We start from the raw sequence: 21,272 nt of genomic DNA on the forward strand, positions 1-21,272 counted from the left end.
GCCCACTGATGGGGTGCTGACTTCATGGGGATGTGTGCCTTGACTATAGTGTCCAGATGTCTCTAGGGCCCTTGGGAGCAACTCTGTTTCAGGCTCTGTTTAGTGTGGCAGTTATGAGATCTGCCTGAGATGTGCATAAACATAACCTCTGGAATGACCTCCTAACTCACTCTGAAATCTCTTAGCCATTAAATCTCTTCTGTATTTAATGTTTCCCCCTTTTGGTCAAGGTCTTTCTCCAAACGCATCACTAGTTGGCGCTTGGTAATAATATCTCAGTGCCAGGGAGGCTCATCCTCAGGAGTCATGTCCCATGTAAGGGGAAAGTAGTGTGTTTATTTGCTGGGTTTTGCTTAGAGAGAGGCTACATTTAAAAAACAAGGAGGTTTTCAGGAGGTAACTTTTAGGCAACATGTTACTTTTTAATCAGAACTCAAGTTCTGGAAATTTTTCGATCCTTCCTCAGGCCAGAGAAAGATAAAATCATCTGATTATGAATTTTGTAATTCCCTGCTCACAACTCACATTAACTAGTTTCCTAAATCCCCTATCTATCAAAAACATAATCCTATCATCTCTTAATAAAATGTCACTTTTTAAATACACTTTTCATTATCATTATTAACATAAACAACTAAAACCCATATTCCACTGCAGATCCCATATTTTCACATACATTATCTTGTTTCATCCTCTACAACGTTAAAAAAAATAGATGTCCCCATTTTATAAATGGTGTGCTTTTTCTGCAAAGTTCCTTGCCCTTGTTTCCTTCCCTTGAACCACAGTTGATGCCAATGATTATCATCTGAAGCCAATTCCCTCACAATCTGTGGGCTGGATTTAAGCAACTCCACTGTAAAAGCACAATATACTCAGCACCCACCTATAGAGCCATTCTACATCTACCCTGTAATTTGGTTTAAGTGACTGAGCTTCTGTGTTCTGAAACTCAATTCCCACCTTCCATCCCAATACCAGTAGTTTAATTTTCAAGGTCTCACATTAGTTCTCCCAGGAAATTAAGTCATGTCTCCGAACCCCAGTGAGCTCTCCACTGAACCCTACTAAACTGGCAGGTAGCCCTGACAATGGATCTTCCCATAATCACTGTTACCAGACTCCCCACTGCAGTTTTCCCCTGTTAAATGTTACCTAGTACAAATCCTACCATGGACCACCTTGGCACATGAGCAGTTCACTACAAGACCACCTAACTGTGTGCCCAATGCAGTGCCAGGGAAGTATGTTCCAGCAAGGTCTGCCTTTCCCTATAGCCTTGAGTTAGCAGCCAGTAAGGAGCAAAATCAAGAACAAAATTCAGGTCTCCTGTCTCCTAACCCACTACGTATTCTATAACATCAAAATAAATACTTTTTAATTTTCTATTTGCTTATAAAATATAATTCCTTTAAAATAAGCTAAACACTCAACAGGCTTTCAGCTCTCCACTCTCAAGAGTGATCAGCAACAGCTAACATGATTCCTACCACATAAAAAGAAGGTCAACCAGGTACAAGTTAACCTCTTAAAACTCTATTTCCACAAATCTTTGCAAAGGAAGTATGAAGTAGTCCTTATAACCAGAAAAGAAATGTATAATCAAAGTAGAAAATATCCTGCTAAAATAAATTAAATTCACCAACATAAAGTCATCACATCAGGTTAAACAACAACCAAAACATTTAGAAAGAGAGAGAGAAATTCACCAGTTGAAGAGATTTAAAAATTTATAAAGGTCTTCAAAGGCCACTTAAAAGTAACTCTAATGAGAATGAAGTCCCTGCTATCAAAAATCTCTTAACAAAGAAGTTGTAGAAAGGGTGAAAACTGATTTCCAAATTATTCCATTTTTCCAATGGTGGGCAACAAAGGGTCAAACTAATAAAGCATTTTTTCCACTTCATAGAGAGCCAGATGGTCGGAGTTAAGAACCAAGACACCTTCAAGCCAGACCTGTGGACGTAACTGTACCATATTCTAGATTAGCCATCCTACAGGGAACAAAACTGATCACAGGAAGTAGCCAAGACTCTCCACTTCCCACTTCCCTGCCTCTCCAGAAACAAATGCCTGTGAACCCAAAATAATGTTTGTGAAGCTTATCAAATTCCTTAATTCACATTTAAAGGGTTTACAAATGCTCCAAGAAAATGCAGCTCTCTCTAGGGACAGCAGTGCTTCTTCATGGCTCTTCAATAAACCAGCCTGAGCTTATAAGAAGAATTTTCTTATGTTGGAGGAATGAGAAATTGACAGGCAAAATGAAAAACTCCCTAATACAAGGTCAATTCAATTACTAACATTCATACTTCCTAGTATAATGCTGCACATTAATCTCTCAAATGCCAATAACCTCCACATTACCAAAGGCCAAATGCACTCTCTCTCCTTGCAATGGGAGATAATCAGCAATGACCATAACTAAAGTCTTCACTCCTTTACTACAAGCAATCCTTTATGCAATTATTAACTTTATCTAGCAAGAATTTATGGAAAATTTCCTAATGCAATTTATTCCTAACTGCTCTTCCAGCTGTCAATAGAGTATATATTTTCATCTATCAAAGCCCTGATTCTCAGAGAACACCTATAACTTTAGGAACAAGAGAGCAAAACAGGCAGTTTTACAGCAAGGTAATAGTTGTGAAAGTCCACTGATAAGATTTCAAAAGCTTCTCATAGGTCTAGATGGAATGTACACCTCATAGAAGGAGAACTAAATTTGCCCATGCCCCTTATTGTGGGAAACTCTTCCACAGAAACATCTGAACAATATAAAAGTCCAACAAGTTACAGTTCCCAAACAAGGGTGATGTCTTTAAGGAGACACTGTGGTCCCTCATATTCTCCTGCATCCCTTCCCATTCTACTACCAAGATGGTTTTCCTTCCATTCACCATCATGTCATCTGAGAGCTCTTTCACTCAACAAAAAGTTTTAATCTCCCACTAAGCACTAGCTATTTATCTGAAATACCCCTGGATCTCACCAGTTACAGGATTCATGTATTTTAAAGGCTTAAGATTTTGTTTAGACTGAATCACACTACACATTCTAGCAAGCACAGCTCTTTGCACTCCTCACACCATTACCCCAGTCCCCCCTAAAACAAGTATCTGAGAGCCTGAAGAGCCTCCTGGAGACGATCTTCCTCCACCTTCTGAGCCTTTCCTGAGCAGCAGTGCTAACCACTCCAGCCAGTCACTCCTACCCAACTGTAACCCACTTGAAGGCAGCAGACACTCGAGTTTATTATTCCCAGCAAATCTGTCTCACATTCTTCCTGAAGAATATTTGACCTAAAACAGAACTGACAAAAAAAAAAAAAAAAGAAAAAGAAAACTCTCCCAAATCCTTGAATTCTCCCTCTGCACAGCCATGACATACAGCAATAACCAAACACGATACTTCCCATAGACTGTATGAAACACAAGTATCCTTAGCATAAAGGTAAAAATATTCAAATGAAGGCATTTTTAAACAGGTTTTTTTTTCTTCTCATTCATTTGGTTATTTATTACAGTTTAATAAAGTTTGGCTTGCACTCCATAAAACTCTGAGACACAAGAGCTCTTAATGGGGTACTAGAAATGTCTAAAAACTGATGGCAACAGTGGCATCACAATGACCTACATTTACTAAAAATCACTGAATTATATACTTAAATCAGTGTCAAAGAATCAGCAAAGATTTTAAGCATGGGAGGCTTGTCAAAAGGTTGAGTCCTCTTGAGAGAGAAGGCATGTTTTCTGTCTTCTGATCTTGCTGAGATATAAATTAGTGTCTAGTAGTCGGCTTCAGACACTAATTATCTATATGTAGTTTTCGAGAAACTATTTGACATTCAAAGCTTTTGAATAAGCCAGATTTTAGCTGCAGAAATTTATAATGATAGAAGAATCAAAATCTAAAAAAAGCTACATACTGTCAAAAATAAGTGCCATATAAAAATATAGAAATAAAGACTTCCATTGAACTTATTTTCAAATTAATGCCTTTATTTGTGAATATATGATTCCCAAACTCGACTATAAACTCCTAGAGGACAGGAACTACATCTATACCAGCAAGCAAAGTACCACCCAGCACGTACAAAAAGTTTAATGTCCACACTAAGAACGCAGAGGAAGAAGGGGTTCCTCTCAGGCACATTATAATCTGAGCCAAAACCAAGGGAAGGAAGGAAGCTTCTGCAAGATAAGGAAAAAAGCATTCTCTGCAAAGAGAACAGTAAGTACAGAAACTGAAAGCAGGCAGGTGTAGGAGGGAGGGTAGGGGTGGGAGCAGGACTGGAATGTGAAACAGGATAAAAATACATTTTAGGCTTAGAGTCAGGAAATACAAAGGAAAAAATAGCCAAAACTGCAAATCCACAGAGCTTATCCTATAGCTTCTCAGTTAATTTTTGCTGCATATTAATAGTAACACCTCAATTTCTCTTCTTTAATAGTGTTTGCAGTATCAGGTAAAATGACAAATTTCATAAAACCCTGAGTTTATGTATTACTGATTTATCCCAACTACTCTCTGGCTGATTAAGTTCACATTTATTATAATCCACATTTGTGGATGATAAATTTCACATGCTCACATTAGAGAGTAACCAAAAATAAGTGAAAATGTGATGACTATTTGAGCTTGTTTCATTCTTAAAAGACCATATAATGGAAAATAGAAATAGCCTAGCAATATGTTTGTCATGCATAAAGACGCATTTAGGCACACCCTTTGCTTTATATCAATTTTCATTCAGAAACACTAAGGGAAGCGGACGTGGCTCAACTGATAAAGCGTCTGCCTACCATATAGAGGGTCCAGGGTTCAATATCCAGGGCCTCCTGACCTGTGTGGTAAGCTGGCCCACGCACAGTGCTGCCGTGCGCCAGGAGTGCCATGCCATGCAGGGGTGCCCCCACGTAGGGGTGCCCCACGCACAAGGAATGCACCCCACAAGGAGAGCTGCCCTGCATGAAAAAAGCACAGCTCACCCAGGAGTGGCAACGCACACCGGGAGAGCTGACACAACAAGATGAAGCAACGAAAAAGAGACGCAGTTTCCCAGTGCCACCTGATAACGCAAGCAGACGCAGAAGAACACACAGTGAACAGACACAGAGAGGAGACAATGGGAGGGAAGTGGAGAGAAATAAATAAAATAAATCTTTTTTAAAAATTTAAAAAAAGAAACATTAATGCAGCCATTCACCTCCAGATTGAGGGCTATCAAGAGCTGCATGTATTTTAGAACCAAGAAGAGGCTTGCTACTTTGGTTTGATAATATATTTAACTTTCTAAAAACCACACTCAAACAAGTACTCCCTTCCCCCACCAAAAACAATATCCTCAATTGCTTAGATCCTAAGTCAAAAAGGAAGAGCTTTAAGAATAATAAATTCGATGTGACTGCTGCAGTTTGATATTGCTTATGAATTCCAGAAACAGATATTGGATTGTTTGTGAACTGGTCTGTTTCCCTGGGCATATTAGGCTGTATTGGATTCAGCGGCTTCACTTTTACTTGACTAAATTATGATTAAGGTTTTGACTGGGCCATGTCGGTAGGACATTGAGCAGCAGAGGAGAGTGTTGGAGTTTTTTAAACACTGGAACCCCAGGAGGTAAATACACAGGAGAACACAAAGGAATAGAGACAGCTCCATAGACATCGAAGAGGCCCCAGGAAGAGAGACAGCCTGATAGTCAACAGCTGGCTTTGTGGAGAGAGTGGAGCAGCTGGGCCTGGTGAGAAACAAGTCCCAGGGAGAGAAACAAAGCCTGAAGAAGCTGGGACCATGGAGCCTTAGAAGGAAGAGGCAGGCTGAACCCTGGCAGAGACTGGCAGTCATCTTGCTCCAACATATGGCAACAGACTTTAGTGAGGGAAGTAACTTATATTTTATGGCCTTGTGACTGTAACTTTCTACCCCAAATAAATAGCCTTTATAAAAGCCAAGAGAGCTCTGGTACTTTGCATCAGCACCCCTTTGGCTGACTAATATAGTGCCTTACAACAAAATTTTATCACCTAATAAACATTTTAGGTGTGTGGTAATTTCAAACCTCGGGTCCCACTTACACCCCTGAAATACTGCTAGAGAAAAAAGAAATCAAATACCAACATTTGTAATAAATCAAGACAATGGAAGAGTCAGTATGAAAAAAAAAAAATCAGGTAAGGATGAAGATGTAAAATACACTTCTTTTAAAAGAACAAAAACAAAAAACAAAAAAAGGAAAATATGGAGGGTGGAAAAGAATACAAAATAGAAGAGAAAAAAAAGGAAAGAAAAAAGAAAGCTCAATAATTCTCTTCTCTACGCAGGAAATTAGACTGACTTATCCCAGGAACCAATACTGGGAGAAGGATCACACAAAGCTCTGACATGGTGGCTTTTATCAAGACTTTTGTAGCATGAAAAATTTCTAATAACTAAATTCTGAACAAAAAATAAGAACAGAACTGTGACTGAATAGAATACGAAACTTAGGCAAATTTTCCATCAAAAAGACTTAAGAAAATATATTCTGAGAGTCAGAGTAGTCAAACATTCAGAGGTCAGGCTAGGCTAGTCTGACTCAAAATTTGATATTTTCCCTTTCAAAGAGCCAAACTTAGTTTGGCATAATACATGCAAATTTCATTCTCAAATAACAAAATAAAAGGGGAGGAATCACACTGCAAGTAGAAAATGCCAAAAGTTTCCAGTAACCCTTACTGGAGATGGCAAATGGAAAGAGAAATGGAAAATACAAAGAAATGGGATACAAGGTAGGAAGCCAACGGTGCAGCCCCACAGAGGGAGGAAGGAAGCAGTGAGAAAAGCAAGGAGGCCCTTCTGTGCGAGGCACTTACTATGCAGTGTTTGACTGGTTTTCTCAGTAACATTCTGAATTAGGGCCATCCTCATTTTACAAAACAGAAGAGAAGTTCAGAGAATTGAGAGAGAAAACACTCCTCCACGAATGTTTCCAGTGTTCCAGGGGGCCCAGAGCAATGCCGTCAGCGGGACAGGTGAAGCTCAGAAGCTGACCACAACGACACCACGTGATTTAAGATAACTACGCACAAGAGGGAGGAATGAAGGGGCCAAAACAAGGATAAAAACCTACAGTTTCTTCTATCTGAACCACTCACCCGCTATGCCATTAAATGTGAGTGCAAACGGTCACTTACCTGTGATAAGGATGGTAAATAGCTGTGTTGATTCCATGAGGATAGTAACTACTAAAGCTGAAACAGTGGCTCTCCTGGTAGCTCTGATTTGTTCCAACACTAAATTTAAGAAGGGAAACAAAAAACAAATACCATGAAACCACAATAAGATACCATTAAATGCCAAAAAAAGGTCTATAATTTAAAAGACAGATAACTCCAAACATTGCCAAGGAGAAGAAACATCCAAAACTCTTGACATATTACTGGGGAGCAAACAGGTGATACAACCACTTTGGAAAAGGGTCTGGTAGATTCCTATAAAAATAAACTATATCTACCCTATGACCAGCAATTGTAATCCAAGGCATCGACCCAAGAGAAATGAAAAGGTATATCCATAAGAAGACTTGTACAATAATGATCTACACAGCTTTATTTAAAAGACCCCAAAACTGGAAACTTACGTTCCATTAATAGAAGAATGAATAACCAAATTGTGAAATATTCATACAATGAAATACTACTTAGCAAGAAAAAGGAACTCCTGATAATATAACAAATGGATGAATTGCAAAATGTTATACTAAACCAAGAGTCAGACAAAAGAATCCATAATACATCATTCCATTAATCTGAATTACTAAATCAGACAAAGCTAATCTGAAAGTACATAGTGGTTGCTCTGGATAGGTGGAGACAGATTTCCTGGGAGGGGGCATGTGGGGCACGTCTGTCATAATGGTAATGGTCTATACCTTGATAGAGACTGAACTGCACAAGTGTATACACTGTCAGACTCAGCTGAATGGTACACTTGAGATCTGTACATTTCATTGTGTGTAAATTTCACATCAAAAGAAAAAAAAACTGTAAGCAAATACTGAACTCTAATTAATGATAAGCATGCTTAAGTATATATATACTGGTATCTGCAACTTAATTTGAAATACAGCAAAAAAAAAAGGAACTGATTAATGGCTGGATACGAGGGATGGATAGATGGACAGAAATGTGATAGAGCAAGTACAGTAAAATGTTAATTGTAGAATCTAAGTGGAGGTATATACAGATGTTCACTACACAATTTTTCAGCCTCCCCTGTATTTATAGTTTTTCAAAATAAAATGCTGTAAGAAACAAAGAAATACCAAACCCTGACACCAAACCAGAAAAACAGACTTTATTACAAATAGGACTTCTCAAACACTGTACCTTACAAGGTAACTTCTAAGTTCTCCTCGGTAATTGATCACCAGGAGTTCTGCAGACCACTGGGTACTTGCTTTATATTCTAAAAATATTAATCCAGCAATAGCGTAGCTCAAATCCCCTGCAAAACTAGATGCCTGTAGAGGAGAAGAAAATTCAGTTACTAAAAAGATATGAGATAGAAGTAATTCATGTATAATTGGAGGACTTCCAAGACACTGACTTTGCCAGGTTCACTTTAAATAAGGTAGTCCCCAAAAATATAAAAAATAAACTAAATTAAATTAAACTAATTAAATAAAATAAATTGAAATAAAATTAAAATAAATTAAAAAGAATTGCTCTGTGTACTCCAGAATCAGGCAAGTCACAGAGCCTAGAACTAGACATATAAGTCTAGCCCAGCCCTCCCTGCCTCAGGTGGGAACCACAGCAGCTTCTTTTTTCTGTTTTTTTAAAAGATTTATTTTTTATTTATTTCTCTTCCCACCCGCCCCCCAGTTGTCTGCTCTCTGTGTCCATTCGCTGTGTGTTCTTCTGTGACCGCTTCTAACCTCATCAGCAACACCGGGAATCTGTGTTTCTCTGTTTTTTTTTGTTGCGTCATCTTGTTGTGTCAGCTCTCCGTGTGTGAGGCGCCATTCCTTGGCAAGCTACACTTTCTTTCATGCTGGGCAGCTCTCCTTACAGGGCGCACTCTTCGTGCATGGGGCTCCCCTATGCGGGGGACACCCCTCCGTTGCACGGCACTCCTAGCACGCATCAGCACTGCACGTGGGCCAGCTCCACACGGGTCAAGGGGGCCTGGGGTTTGAACCACAGACCTCCCATGTGGTAGGTGGACGCCCTATCCATTGGGCCAAGTCCACTTCCCCACAGCAGCTTCTTGAGATGAAATGCTCACCTAGGTGAGTAAGTTCCTGTTCAGACTGCACTTTTTTTGGGGAAAAAAAAAAAGTAATGCCATTGTGGCAGTTTGATATAGTTATGAATTCTAAAAATAGATATTGGATTATGTTTGTAAACTGCTCTGTACCTGGGAGTGATTAAATCATGATTAGGGTCTTGATTGGGCTACATCAGTGGGACGCTGAGGGTGGAGACTCACAGATAAAAGACATGGCAAAGGACAGGTTGGAGTTTTGCTGTTGGAGTTTTTGAGCTGGAGCCCAGGAAGTGAACACACAGGAGAACAACACAGAGAAATAGAGACAGCTCCTTAGACACAGCAGGATCCCTGGGGAAAGAGATAAAGCCGTTCACCAGAGGGTCTAAAGCTGACCTTGTGGAGAAAACAGAGGAGCTGATCCCAGAGAGAAATGAACCCCAGGAAGAGAGGAAGCAGGAACAGAGGAACCTTGGTTGATGTCAGCAGCCATCCTGCTCCAACACATGGCAAAAGACTTTGCTGAGGGAAGTAACTTAACGCTTTATGGCCTGGTAACTAAGCTTCGACCCCAAATGAACACCCTTTAAAAAGGCAAAAGATTGCTGGTGTTTTGCATCAGCACCCCTTTGGCTAATACAGCCACCAAGCAGCATCAAAGAATTCCACCAGTCTGTTTCCAGAAATAGGCTCCAAATGTGGATCTCCACTGCCAGCAATAGCTTATGCTATAAGAGTCTACAACCAATCTCCATTTGCTTAATCAGCAACTGAGTCAAAAAAAGGTCTCTTTTTCTTGTTATTGTTAAGGTGTGAGTTTACAAAACAATCGTGCATACATACAGGATTCCCATACATTGCCCCACCACCAACACCTTACATCATTGTGACACATTTGTTATAAATGATGAAAGCACATTGTCATATTACTGTTATCCATAGTCCACAGCTTATATCTGATGTATTTTTTCCACAAACCATCCTATTATTAACATCATGCATTAGTATTGTGCATTTGTTATATTCATGAGAGAACGTTCTCATATTTGTACTGTTAACCACGGTCCACCATTTACCACGGGTTCACTATGTTATATGATCCCCTGCCTTGCACACTCCATCCAAAGTGTGCCTTCAGTGGCTCTCAGTTTCCTCAGAGTTGTGCTGTCATCAGCTCAGTCCATTTCTGAAGATTTTTCAATTCCTCTAAAAGGAAAAATTCCATAATCCCTTACACACACCCTTTATTGATCCTTAGCATTGATATAGTACCTTCTTTGCCACTGCTGTGAAAATATTACAATGTCACTGTATGTTACATTAGTTGTGTAATGTATGTTATATTAGTTGTGTTTTTTCATCTATCTCTGTATTCTTAGTACCTTGTAAGAGGAACAGGAAAGGACTTTAGAAAACTCACTCAACACCTACGTTTTCCATCAACGAAGTAGCAATCTGCACTGCTCCAGATCTGAAGGCATGTGCTCCTTGGGAAGCACACATGATAAAGCTTGTCACCCTAAATGGCTCCTCATTGTCTATAAGCACGCAATGCAATATTGCAGCCACAGGTGGCTACTAGACACTTGATTTGTTGCTAGTCTGAATTGAGCCACACAATACAAGTAAAATACTCACCAAATTTCAAAGACTTGGTACCAAAGAAAGAATGTAAAATATCTCACTGACTTTTTTTACATTGATCACGTTGAAATAACATTTTAGATATAATGGATTAAATAAAATATATTAATAAATTTCATCTATTCAAGTTTTTTAATGCTACTAGATATTTAGAATTTTATAGGTGATCACATATATGGCTTGCATTATATTTCTATCCGACAGCACTGAAGGACTTCCATATCAGTAATATCAGTCAACATACTTTGTTTTTCCATTCATCATTTCTCAACAAAAATCATTCTATCAGTGGTTCTCAAACCTAGTTTTTTTATGGAGATCACCTGAAAAGTTTGTAAACAATATTAATTCCAGGCTCCAAGCAAGTCAATGAAATCAGGATACCTGTGGTGGAGCCTGGGCAATCTAGTAAATTGCTTTGTTTTTCTTTTTCTTTCCTTAAGCACCTCCCTGGGTAATTCAAAGATGGAGTCATAGTTTGAAGCACTAGTTCATTTGAGAAAAGATGCTACAGACGAAAAAGAACTAAATTTCTAGAAGAGATATTTATTAGCTGGTTCCCATGGGAAGAGCCACTTTACTCTCCATTAAATCTCAGTTTTCTAAGCTGTAAAATGAGGTAATATCTGCCCAACCTAATGCAAAGGGAACTGTGAATATTAAATGAGACTATATATTACTGATATATATATATCATTAATAAAGTACATAGCAATCTATAAATACAAGTTATTACTACCATGTTTTTCCTCCACTCTCCCTTTCTATTTCTATCCGCTTTAGGGTAAATGCCTAATGCCTCTCAGAGCTGTTCATGCTGCGTCAGCCCATTGACTTCTTTCTCTCACTGGAACTTGATGGCAGCTTTCTGTACCTGTATTTGTTATTTACTTACTACCATGTTTTAATCATAGCAGTACCCATCTGGATAGTGCATTACAACACACAAAGAATAAATGTCATGTACACAGACCTCTAGATTCTGAACATCTAGACGGAGGTTAGGACTCTGATTTATATTTATATTTTATTGCCCTCTCTCTTCACAGCCATTCATTCAAGCACCTACCTGCCAGTTTATCACATGTACGTACCGGGCAAATGACGAAGAGCTCGCTTCCAGTGAGGTCGAACACCCTCACGGTCCCTGTACTTTCAGCATAGGCCAGAAGGGTGCAATCGTAACTCCACGCTACCCGTCTCCACTGGGGTTTCAGGTCTTTTGGAACTGGAAAGAAAAGATGTGCTTTAAATAACATTATAAAAAAAGATAGCTAGCACATAATTATTGCAACTAAGCAAACTTCTGCAACAGTACATTATCTCCTGAAGATCCTGAATCTTCCGTTCAACAGAAAAAAAGCATCCCCCAGATCACTTCAATTAAGAGTGGGGTATGCATAACAGCAGAGTCTACCTGACTGATTCCAGAGGCCCCAGTGACACCTGGGCTGCTGAGTGCTGAACACACCCTAGACGAGAACGCTCAGAAACATTCTACCTCCATTACTTATGAAATTGAGAGAGATCAAGGGCATGGAGAATGGGAGGAAAACAATTTCGACCCAATGAGTTCAATGCTTCTAGGGGCTAAAAATGAACATTCCAACTGAGACCTTTTCAATATATCAGGTGTATCAAATATAGAACTATGCTTACACAGTTTCAGAAAAAAATAAGGGGAATAAACACTGTACATATATATTTGTACCTTAGGCAGGTAATAAAAAACCATTCTCAGTCAATTCCATAATTACAAGATTTTGATCACCCATACCTTGATAATTCAATACCTGGATTTTTTTCCTGTTCTGAATTGTTTAGTACTACAGTAGAGATAAAGGCTATCAGCACAAAAGAAGAAAAGGGGGCTGTGAAACTCTAAATCCCATTAGGTGTGTCTGAGTTTGCTTTTTAATTTTTCTTCCATTTCCCTGTGTTAGAATCGCAGGTCTGAAGGGTTAGATAGGACCAGTGCCCTGGCTTTCCCAAAAGACTTCCCATGCTATAGAAACTCAAGGCCACATCGTAAGTCAAAATCAGAACAAAGAACCAAAGCGTCCTGCCTTCCCGTACAGCGCACATTCCTTTACAACACGCTCCCTCTTAGTCATAGTCATCTTAGTCATAGATTTAGCCTTAGGACTGTCTCAAAACCTGTTTCAGAAACGCCTTTGCCTTCCCCCTACCCCGTTACTATCCCGGTTCGGTCCCATCTCTTGCTCAGTCTCCGACAACAGCCTCCTGAGGGTCTTCCTGCCTCCGTCCCTCCCCTGAGTCCCTCCGCCACACTGTCCACACACATCTAAGACAAACCTGCACAAAGCACAGCCCTCTACCACTCTGAAATACCTGAGGCTCTCCAGTCCCAGAACCAAGTCCGAACTTGGACTGAAGGAAACCTGGTGCCTCCTGCCACTTCCTCGATCACACCCGATAACCCACCATACCACGGCCTTCTGACAGGGTACCCACACTGCTGAGTCTGTGCTTTTGACACATATTGCTCCTCTACCTAGAGCGTGTGTCCCGGCCTACTCATCCTGCCAGGCCTAGTTTAATTACCTCCTCCTTCCCTCACTCCTCAAAATTGACTGTTCTCTACTCTGTGCCCTAAAACATGTGGTATAAACGTCTTTTCTATTATTTATCACATCATGTTAAGCTGCTTACATGACTAATTCCCCCACAAGTCTCTGCGCTCCTTGAAATCAGAGATGGTATCTTATTCAACACTGCCCCTCCAGCCCTCGGAACACAAGGTGATTAATATTTCACCAATCACTTAGCCTCCCAGAAAAATCTATGCTAACAGGGCAAGGTAATGGTAAGGGATTCCCACCCTACAAGGACTACCAGACAATGAAACGTAGGTCAAATAGTCAAAGCCTTCTCTCCACCTAACAAAGAGGTACTGTGTCGAATTCAGACTTCCCTATTGGCTCTATAAAATATGTTCTGCATATGAGGAAAGTATACCAATGAGTTCATTCAGTTTGGCTATTTATCAATAGGCAAAAAGCATATTTTTAAAAACCCAAGTGGGAAGAGGATTTGGCTCAATGAATAGTGTCCACCTACCACACGGGAGGTCCAGGGTTCAAACCCAGGGCCTCCCGACCCACGTGATGAGCTGGCCCACGTGCAGTGCTGATGCACACAAGGAGTGCCGTGGCATGTGGGGGTGCCCCCCGCGTAGGGGAGCCCCATGCACAAGGAGCACACCCTGTAAGGAGAGCCGCCCAGTGCAAAAAAAAGTGCAGTCTGCCCAGGAGTGGCGCCACACACATGAAGAGCTGATGCAAGATGACACAACAAAAAAAAAGAGACACAGATTCCTGGTACTGCTGACAAGAATAGAAGCGGACACAGAGGAACACACACAGCAAATGGACATAGAGAACAGATAACTGGGGAGGGGGCGGGCAGGGAAGGGGAGAGAAATAAATTTAAAATAAAAACAAAATCCCAAGAAAGGCCCTTGAACACAGCAGGGAATAAAGGATTTTATTAAAGCCTAGCAAGACACTGCATACACTCTAGAAAAACAATTGTTTAAAATGGGAATACAATGAAGAAACAGATCTGTTCCCTGTCTTTAGACAGCTGGCGGGGGGGAAGGGACCTCAAACTTGGAAGAAAGAAATAAACACAAAATGATAAACAACATAAGAATCGAACACCACATAAACACAGTTACATAAAAACAAGCCAAGAGAACTAGTTAATGCCCTGAAAAATATTCACATGCTAAGGAAACATAGCAAATATTTTTCCATTAGTATTGCCTTACCTGTGATAACAGATTTTCCTTTTATTTCATTTTGACAGGATAAACAGATTTATGCACTACATTTGATATCTGTCAGAAGTAACTTAAAGGGGATTTGTTTTTACTATTACAGCTAAGTATAACCAGTAGTGCCAGAAAAACTCAGCATGTGTTTTGACCCAGATAATACATTTTCATTACAAGATAAGATTTCATATAACTATGTGAAAATAAAGACTTTATCAGTAGATTTTTTTCCAGCTGCCTGTGTGTTTTTTGAAAGGGATGCACAGTAGATATTTTTACAAAGCAAAGCAAAGCACTACTTTACTCTGTATTTGAAAAGCAGATGTAAAAGTTAACAGCAAACTGACGATTTATTCGTTCACAGTGAAGCTGTTCACACCCTCACATTTCACAGCACCTTCAGCCCTTCAGCCTGCCCAGCTCTTCCCACCTCAGAGCTGCAGAGACACCGTCTGCTCTGCCCAAGACACCGTCCGCTGAACCTTTGGTTACCTCCTTCTCATCCTCCAGGTCTCAACTCAACTGTCCCTTCCAGGAAGGCATTCTCTGACCACCCGGTCTAAGTAGCCGAGAAGACCCATCATCTTCCACAGTACCAATTATTTAATTTCCTTCACAGCCCTTATCCTAAATAACAGCTGTACATTTGTCTACTCTGGGTCAGTCTTATTCATTAAGTGATAAATGCCAAAATGTCAGGAGCTGCATCCATTTGGTTCACAGCTTTACCGCCAGTGTCTGGTACTGGTGCGACAGATAACAAAATCCATACAGAGAAAGACTGCCTCTTTTAGAAAGGCTGAGACACCACCTGGGTAAGACCCTGTCAACACAGTGAGGGGAGTGAGCAAAGAATAGATTATATGGTATGATTCCACTCTGTTTGGGAGAAAAAAGGAAGTCAAGCCATGGATATACAGGTTCATATAAGCACAGAATGTCTCATAATACATCATTAACAGGCGTTCCTATTAAGAATGCAAATTAAGAAAAAAGATAATCTTTTCTGTTTACTTTTGCATTGTTTAAATTTGTTACAGGTAGGTAATTTTTAAAATTTGGCACCCTGTCAGTGGGCCTTACTTTGGAATGTATACTCCCCAGTTTAACAGTAAAACTCATTTATAATTTCCCTACACATGGGTCTTCTACCCCTTTTATTTTAAACTATAATTAGTACTATGCTCATTAAATATCAGTCCCAGAGACTTAAATCTTCTGTCTGTTCTTATGCCAGTTAAGCCCTGAATCTCAGCAGTGTTGCAACACCAACTCTCTAGTTCACTGGACTCACCCAGGACACTGTAGTAACAAAAAGATGATGATGAAAAACCCCCACCCCCCAAAAACAGAAAGTGTCTACAACAGCAAGGAAGACAGTTCCATCCTTCTGCCCTGGGATTCAGCCCCCTCTCAATCAGAAACAAAGTGGGCATCACCATCCCCAAATCCTCAAGACTGAGGAATTTACAAACATAAGGGGGGAATACAATTATGGACTAAAGTAGACTTATTATTATTCTAGTAATGGAAGAACTTGTAGCACTGATAAAAAGACAGTGGCCACCAGAGGTTCTAAGGGGAGGGAGAGGGAAGAATAGGTATAACATGGGGCATTTTTGGGACACTGGAATTGTCCTGCTTGACACTGCAATGATGGTCACAGGTCATTATACATTCTGTCAAACCTATAAAATTGTGCAGTAAAAAATGTAAAGCATAATGCAAACTTTAAACCATTTGTGGCAAATGTACCACACTAACAAAAGATGGTGTTAAGGGGAAAAGTGTGAGAGGGACAGGGGTGGGGTATATGGGAATCCCCTATATTTGTGAAGTAACATTTATGTAATCTAAAGCTTCTTTAAAAATTAAAAAAAAAATTTTTTAAGATAACTGGTTTCAGACTAGGCCTCCCACCATAAACAAATATGCAATAGAACTGTTTTCAGACATTGGACTAGGCAGCACAAGACTGTGGTTACTAAGATGGGGGCAGATAGCACGAACCCCACAATCACACCAAGTGGGACCCCAACGAGGGCTACTAAACTGACTGGAATTTGTAAGGCAGCATTCCAGAGGCAGAAAAGGAGCTTCAGGAGGCGGGGCAAGATGGCGTCTGGCCAGCTAACAGGGAGGTGAAGAAGGTCAACCACCACACCAGGGAGCCAAGAGTGCTTACAACTGCAAGCAGGAGAATTGCATCCATCATCCAAGTGGAATCTAACCACCGTCTTGATACAGAGGTGGAGTGTACATAGCCATCCCAGGGTCCACAGAATGGGGGAGTGGAGTATGGATTGGAGTGGACTTGCTGATGCTCTACTCTGGAATTGTTGTGATTAGTGATGGAAGTAAATGTGGCGTTGAGGTGGGGAAAGTGGCCATGACGGCACTGGGGGTGGGGAGTGGGAAGAAGAGATGTGATGTGGGGGCATTTTCAGGACTTGGAGTTGTCCTGGATGTACTGCAGGGACAGTCACTGGACATTGTGTGTCCTCCCATGGCCCACTGGGTGGACTGGGGGAGAGTGTAAACTTAAATGTGGACCACTGACCATGTGGTGCAGCAGTGCTCAGAGATGTGTTCACCAAGTGCAGTGAGTATCCCATGATGTTGAAGGAGGCTGTTGTTGAGGGAGGAGTGGGGTGAGAGGGGTGGGGTGTATATGGGGACCTCATATTTTTTTAATGTAACATTAAAAAAAAACAAATAAAGACAAAAAAAAGAAGCTTCAAATATCTGCTTGGAAGAACCCTTGAGTCTTTGGCCAAACCCAAAGCGACACACACAGAAAAACTCTGCAAGGCCTAGGAGAAAATAAGTCTCAGGGAAAAAACAGCTACCAAACCTGGGAAAGGACTTAGAAATGTCTGAGTCCCACGCTGTCACAACGCAGAAACTTCACTGAAAACTGAGCATTCAGAAGAGACCCCAGGAAGGCTGTACCTTCAGAGTCAGGTTAGCCTATCCCTAACGTGAAGACTGTTCTAAATTAGATCATACAATGCTGAAAAATAATTCTTAAAACACTAAGCTGATTGTAGCAGTTTGATATGGTTAAGAATTCCAAAAATAGATATTGCATTATATTTGTAATCTGGTCTGTACTTGGGCATGGTTAAATTAGGATTAGGGTTTTGACTGGGTCACGTCATTAGGGCATTGAGTCCCAATTACTTGGTGGATGGGGACTCACAGATAAAAGGCATGGAAAAAGACAAAGTTGAGGGGTTTTTGATGTTGGAGTTTGACACTAAATCTTAAGCTGGAACCCCAGGAAGCAAGCTCACAGAGGAAAGAGAGGCAAGCCCCAGGAAGAGAGAATCCCTGAGCCCAGGAAGAAGCATGCCCTGGGAAGAAAGGAACCTTGAACCCAGAGAGAAGCAGGACCCTGGAAAGGAGAAACCCAGGAAGCCTGAACCCTCGCAGTCGCCGGCAGCCATCTTGCTCCAACACCTGAAAATAGACTTTGGTGAGGGAAGTAACTTATGCTTTATGGCCTGATATCTGTAAGGTCCTATCCCAAATAAACACCCTTCATAAAAACCAACCAAATTCTAGTATTTTGCATCAGCACCCCTTTGCCTGACCAATACAATGATCCACAAGGAAATGAACTACCACCAGAACTAAACTCAACACACTATTAAGAAGTAGACTACCAGTCCCAACAACAGAGCCTCCATAGCATCGAGCATGCAACCTAAAATTACTAGACACGTGAGGCAGGAATGTGTCCCGTAGCCATAAGAAAAATCTGTCAATAGAAACAATCCCGGAAATGACACAGACTGAATAATAAGCTGACAATGACTTCAAAGCAGCTATTAAACATGTTCAGTAATTCAAAGGAAAATATGAACATAATGGGTAAAGAGGGAATCTTAACAGAATCTGATGGAGACTATAGAATTAACAAACAGAAATTCTGAAATAAAGAAGACAATATCTGAAATAAAAAATTCCTGATGGTCTTGAAAGCAAATTAAACACTTAAGAAGGAAAAAAGAAATCTAAACTTCTACCACCTTGAAGACCTAGCAATAGCAACTATCCAAAGGAAAAAAAGACCAGAAAAAATTAATGGAACATCAGTGACCACCGGTGCCATAACAATGAGTCTACAATGCATGCATATATTTAGAGTATCAGAAAAGAGAAAGGAAAAATTTATTTGATTTTTAAAATAATGGCCATACATATTTCCAATTTTAGGAAATCAACCAATCCATCAATCCAAGTCTCAGTGAACGTAAAGAAATACAAACAAGAAGGAAAACACATGCACACATATAAGGCATGTCATAATCAAGTTTCTGAAAATGAATGATAAAGGGAAAACCTTAAAAAAGCAGCCACAGAAAAAAAGATACATTGCATTCAGAGAAACGATAACAGCAATGACTGATAATTCCACTTATAAACAAAAAATGGAAAATCATATTTAAGAGTCAACTTAAAATTTTATTCCAGAGACAATATCTTAGAAAAATGAAGGCCAAATAAAGAAATTTTCAGACAAAGGTAGAGAGAATTTGTCTTTGGCAGACCTGCATTAAAAAAAATATTCAGAAAGTACTCTAAGAACGAATGATGTGATGAACGCACAAATAGGTGGTTACACAAATACTACTGATGGTAAGAAGAAAAAAAAAACACCAATATTAAGTGTTTAAGGATCATGATATATACAACCTAAATTCAAGAGGGGAGGGGAGAAAAAGGAAAGGAAAGGAAAGGAAGGAAGAGAACATTTGATAAATGTGGCAAAATGTTAAAACTGGTGGATCTGGGTATCTGGAGGATAAGGGTTTGGTGGAGTTCTCTGCAAGGGGTTTGTATTATTTCTGTAACTGTCCTGTAAGTTTGAAAGAATTTCAAAACGAAAAGTTTTTTAAAAATAAAAAAAAAAACACATTCAGGAAAGACATGTGGCTCAAGTGATAGAGTTTCTGCCTACCATATGGGAGGACCTGGGTTTGATCCCTGGGGCCTCCTGGTGAAAAAGAAGAAGAGAAAGCATGCCTGAGCAGTGAGCTAGTGCCCACACAAGTGCCTACATGGTGAGCCAGTGCCCGCGCAGTAAGCCAGTGCCTGCACAAGTGAGTCACACAGCAAGATGATGACGCATCAAAAGAGAGACAAGGGGGGAGTCAAGGTGAAGAGCAGCAGAAACAAGGAACTGAGGTGGCACAATTGACAGGAAACCTCTCTCCCCATCAGAGGTCTCCAAGATTGACTCACAATGAATCCTAGAGGAGAGAAAATGAGAAGGGAAGACAACACAGACAGCAAAAACAGCAGGGCGGGAGGAGGGGAAGGGGGAAAATAAATTAATTTTTTTAAAAAACACACATTCAGTAAGTTCCTCAGGCTCAAAAGGAAAACAACATCACTAAGAAATAGTGATGGAAATGGGAAATGGAGGTAAATAAAATTTTTCCACTGTTCTTTTACTTGAGAAAATATCAAAAGATACTTGACAGATTGGAGCTGGCAAAGCTCAAGTGGCTGAGCGCCAGCTGTAGCAGTTTGATATTGTGTATGAATTCCAAAAATAGATATTGGATTGTGTTTGCAAACTGGTCTGTTTCTCTGGGCTTTTTAGATGGCGTTAGATTCAGATGTTTCACTTTCACTTTATTAAATGAAGATCTGACCACATCATTAGGGCGACTGGTTTAAGTTCTAGCCCTCTTGGTGAGGATAAAACAGAGCCTTACATGGAAGTAGACACACACACAAGCAGATGTGCAGAAATAGAGATGGCTCCGTAGTCACGCCCCAGGAAGAGAGATGAGCCCGAGAGTCTACAGATGACCTTGTGGAGAGACCAGCTGAGCTCGGAAAGAAACAAGCCCCAGGGAGTGACAAGCCTTAAGCCAGCCTACAGCTGGGACTAGAAGAAGCTGGTACCACAGAGCCTTAAGAGAAAGGAGGAGGAAGCGGACATGGCTCAAGCAATTGGAATCCCATCTACTACATGGGAGGGCGCAGGTTTGATTACTGGGACCTCCTGGTGAAGGCAAAAGCAGGCTCACACAGAGGGCTGGCTGGGCGCCCGCATGGAGAGCTGATGCAACAAAAAAGAGATACAGAGGGAAAAGATGAGACACACAACAAACCAGGGAGCTGGGGTGACTTAAGCGATTGAGTGCCTCTCCACATCGGAAGGTTTCAGGATCAGTTCCCGTTGCCTCCTAAAGAGAAGACTAGAAGAGAAGACAAGCAGACACAGAAGGACACGTAGGAAACAAACACAGAAAGCAGACACGGAGCACAAGTGGCAAGAGGGGAGGAGAATAAATAAAATAAATCTGTAAAAAAAGAGGAAGGCTGAACCCTCACAGACATCACCTGCCATCTTGCACCAACATATGGCCACAGACTTTGGGTGAGAAAGTACCTCTTATGGTACCTTGAGTTGGACTCTTTGGGTCCTGATAACTGTAAGCTTCTACTCCAAATATATACCCTTTGTATTAGACAGCCAAAGGAGTGCTGATGTAAAATACCAGAAACCAGGTGGTTTTCATAAAGGATATTTATTTGGGATAGGACCTTACAG

The 21,272-nt window shown here is 40.5% G+C and overlaps 1 protein-coding gene across 1 annotated transcript in view; it reads right to left on the reverse strand.

Annotated features, from left to right (window-relative positions):
• Positions 1-21,272, reverse strand: part of NBAS (NBAS subunit of NRZ tethering complex) — a 347,044-nt gene that overhangs the window by 304,264 nt on the left and 21,508 nt on the right. The window contains exons 7-9 of the mRNA XM_058288021.1: positions 11,994-12,127; positions 8,373-8,506; positions 7,179-7,277 (exon numbers count right to left, since the gene is read on the reverse strand). Coding sequence (XP_058144004.1) covers positions 7,179-7,277; positions 8,373-8,506; positions 11,994-12,127 — 367 coding nt within the window. The remainder of the gene's footprint in view (positions 1-7,178; positions 7,278-8,372; positions 8,507-11,993; positions 12,128-21,272) is intronic.

Source organism: Dasypus novemcinctus, chromosome 25 (genome assembly GCF_030445035.2).
Source record: "Dasypus novemcinctus isolate mDasNov1 chromosome 25, mDasNov1.1.hap2, whole genome shotgun sequence".
NCBI classification, from domain to species: domain Eukaryota; kingdom Metazoa; phylum Chordata; class Mammalia; order Cingulata; family Dasypodidae; genus Dasypus; species Dasypus novemcinctus.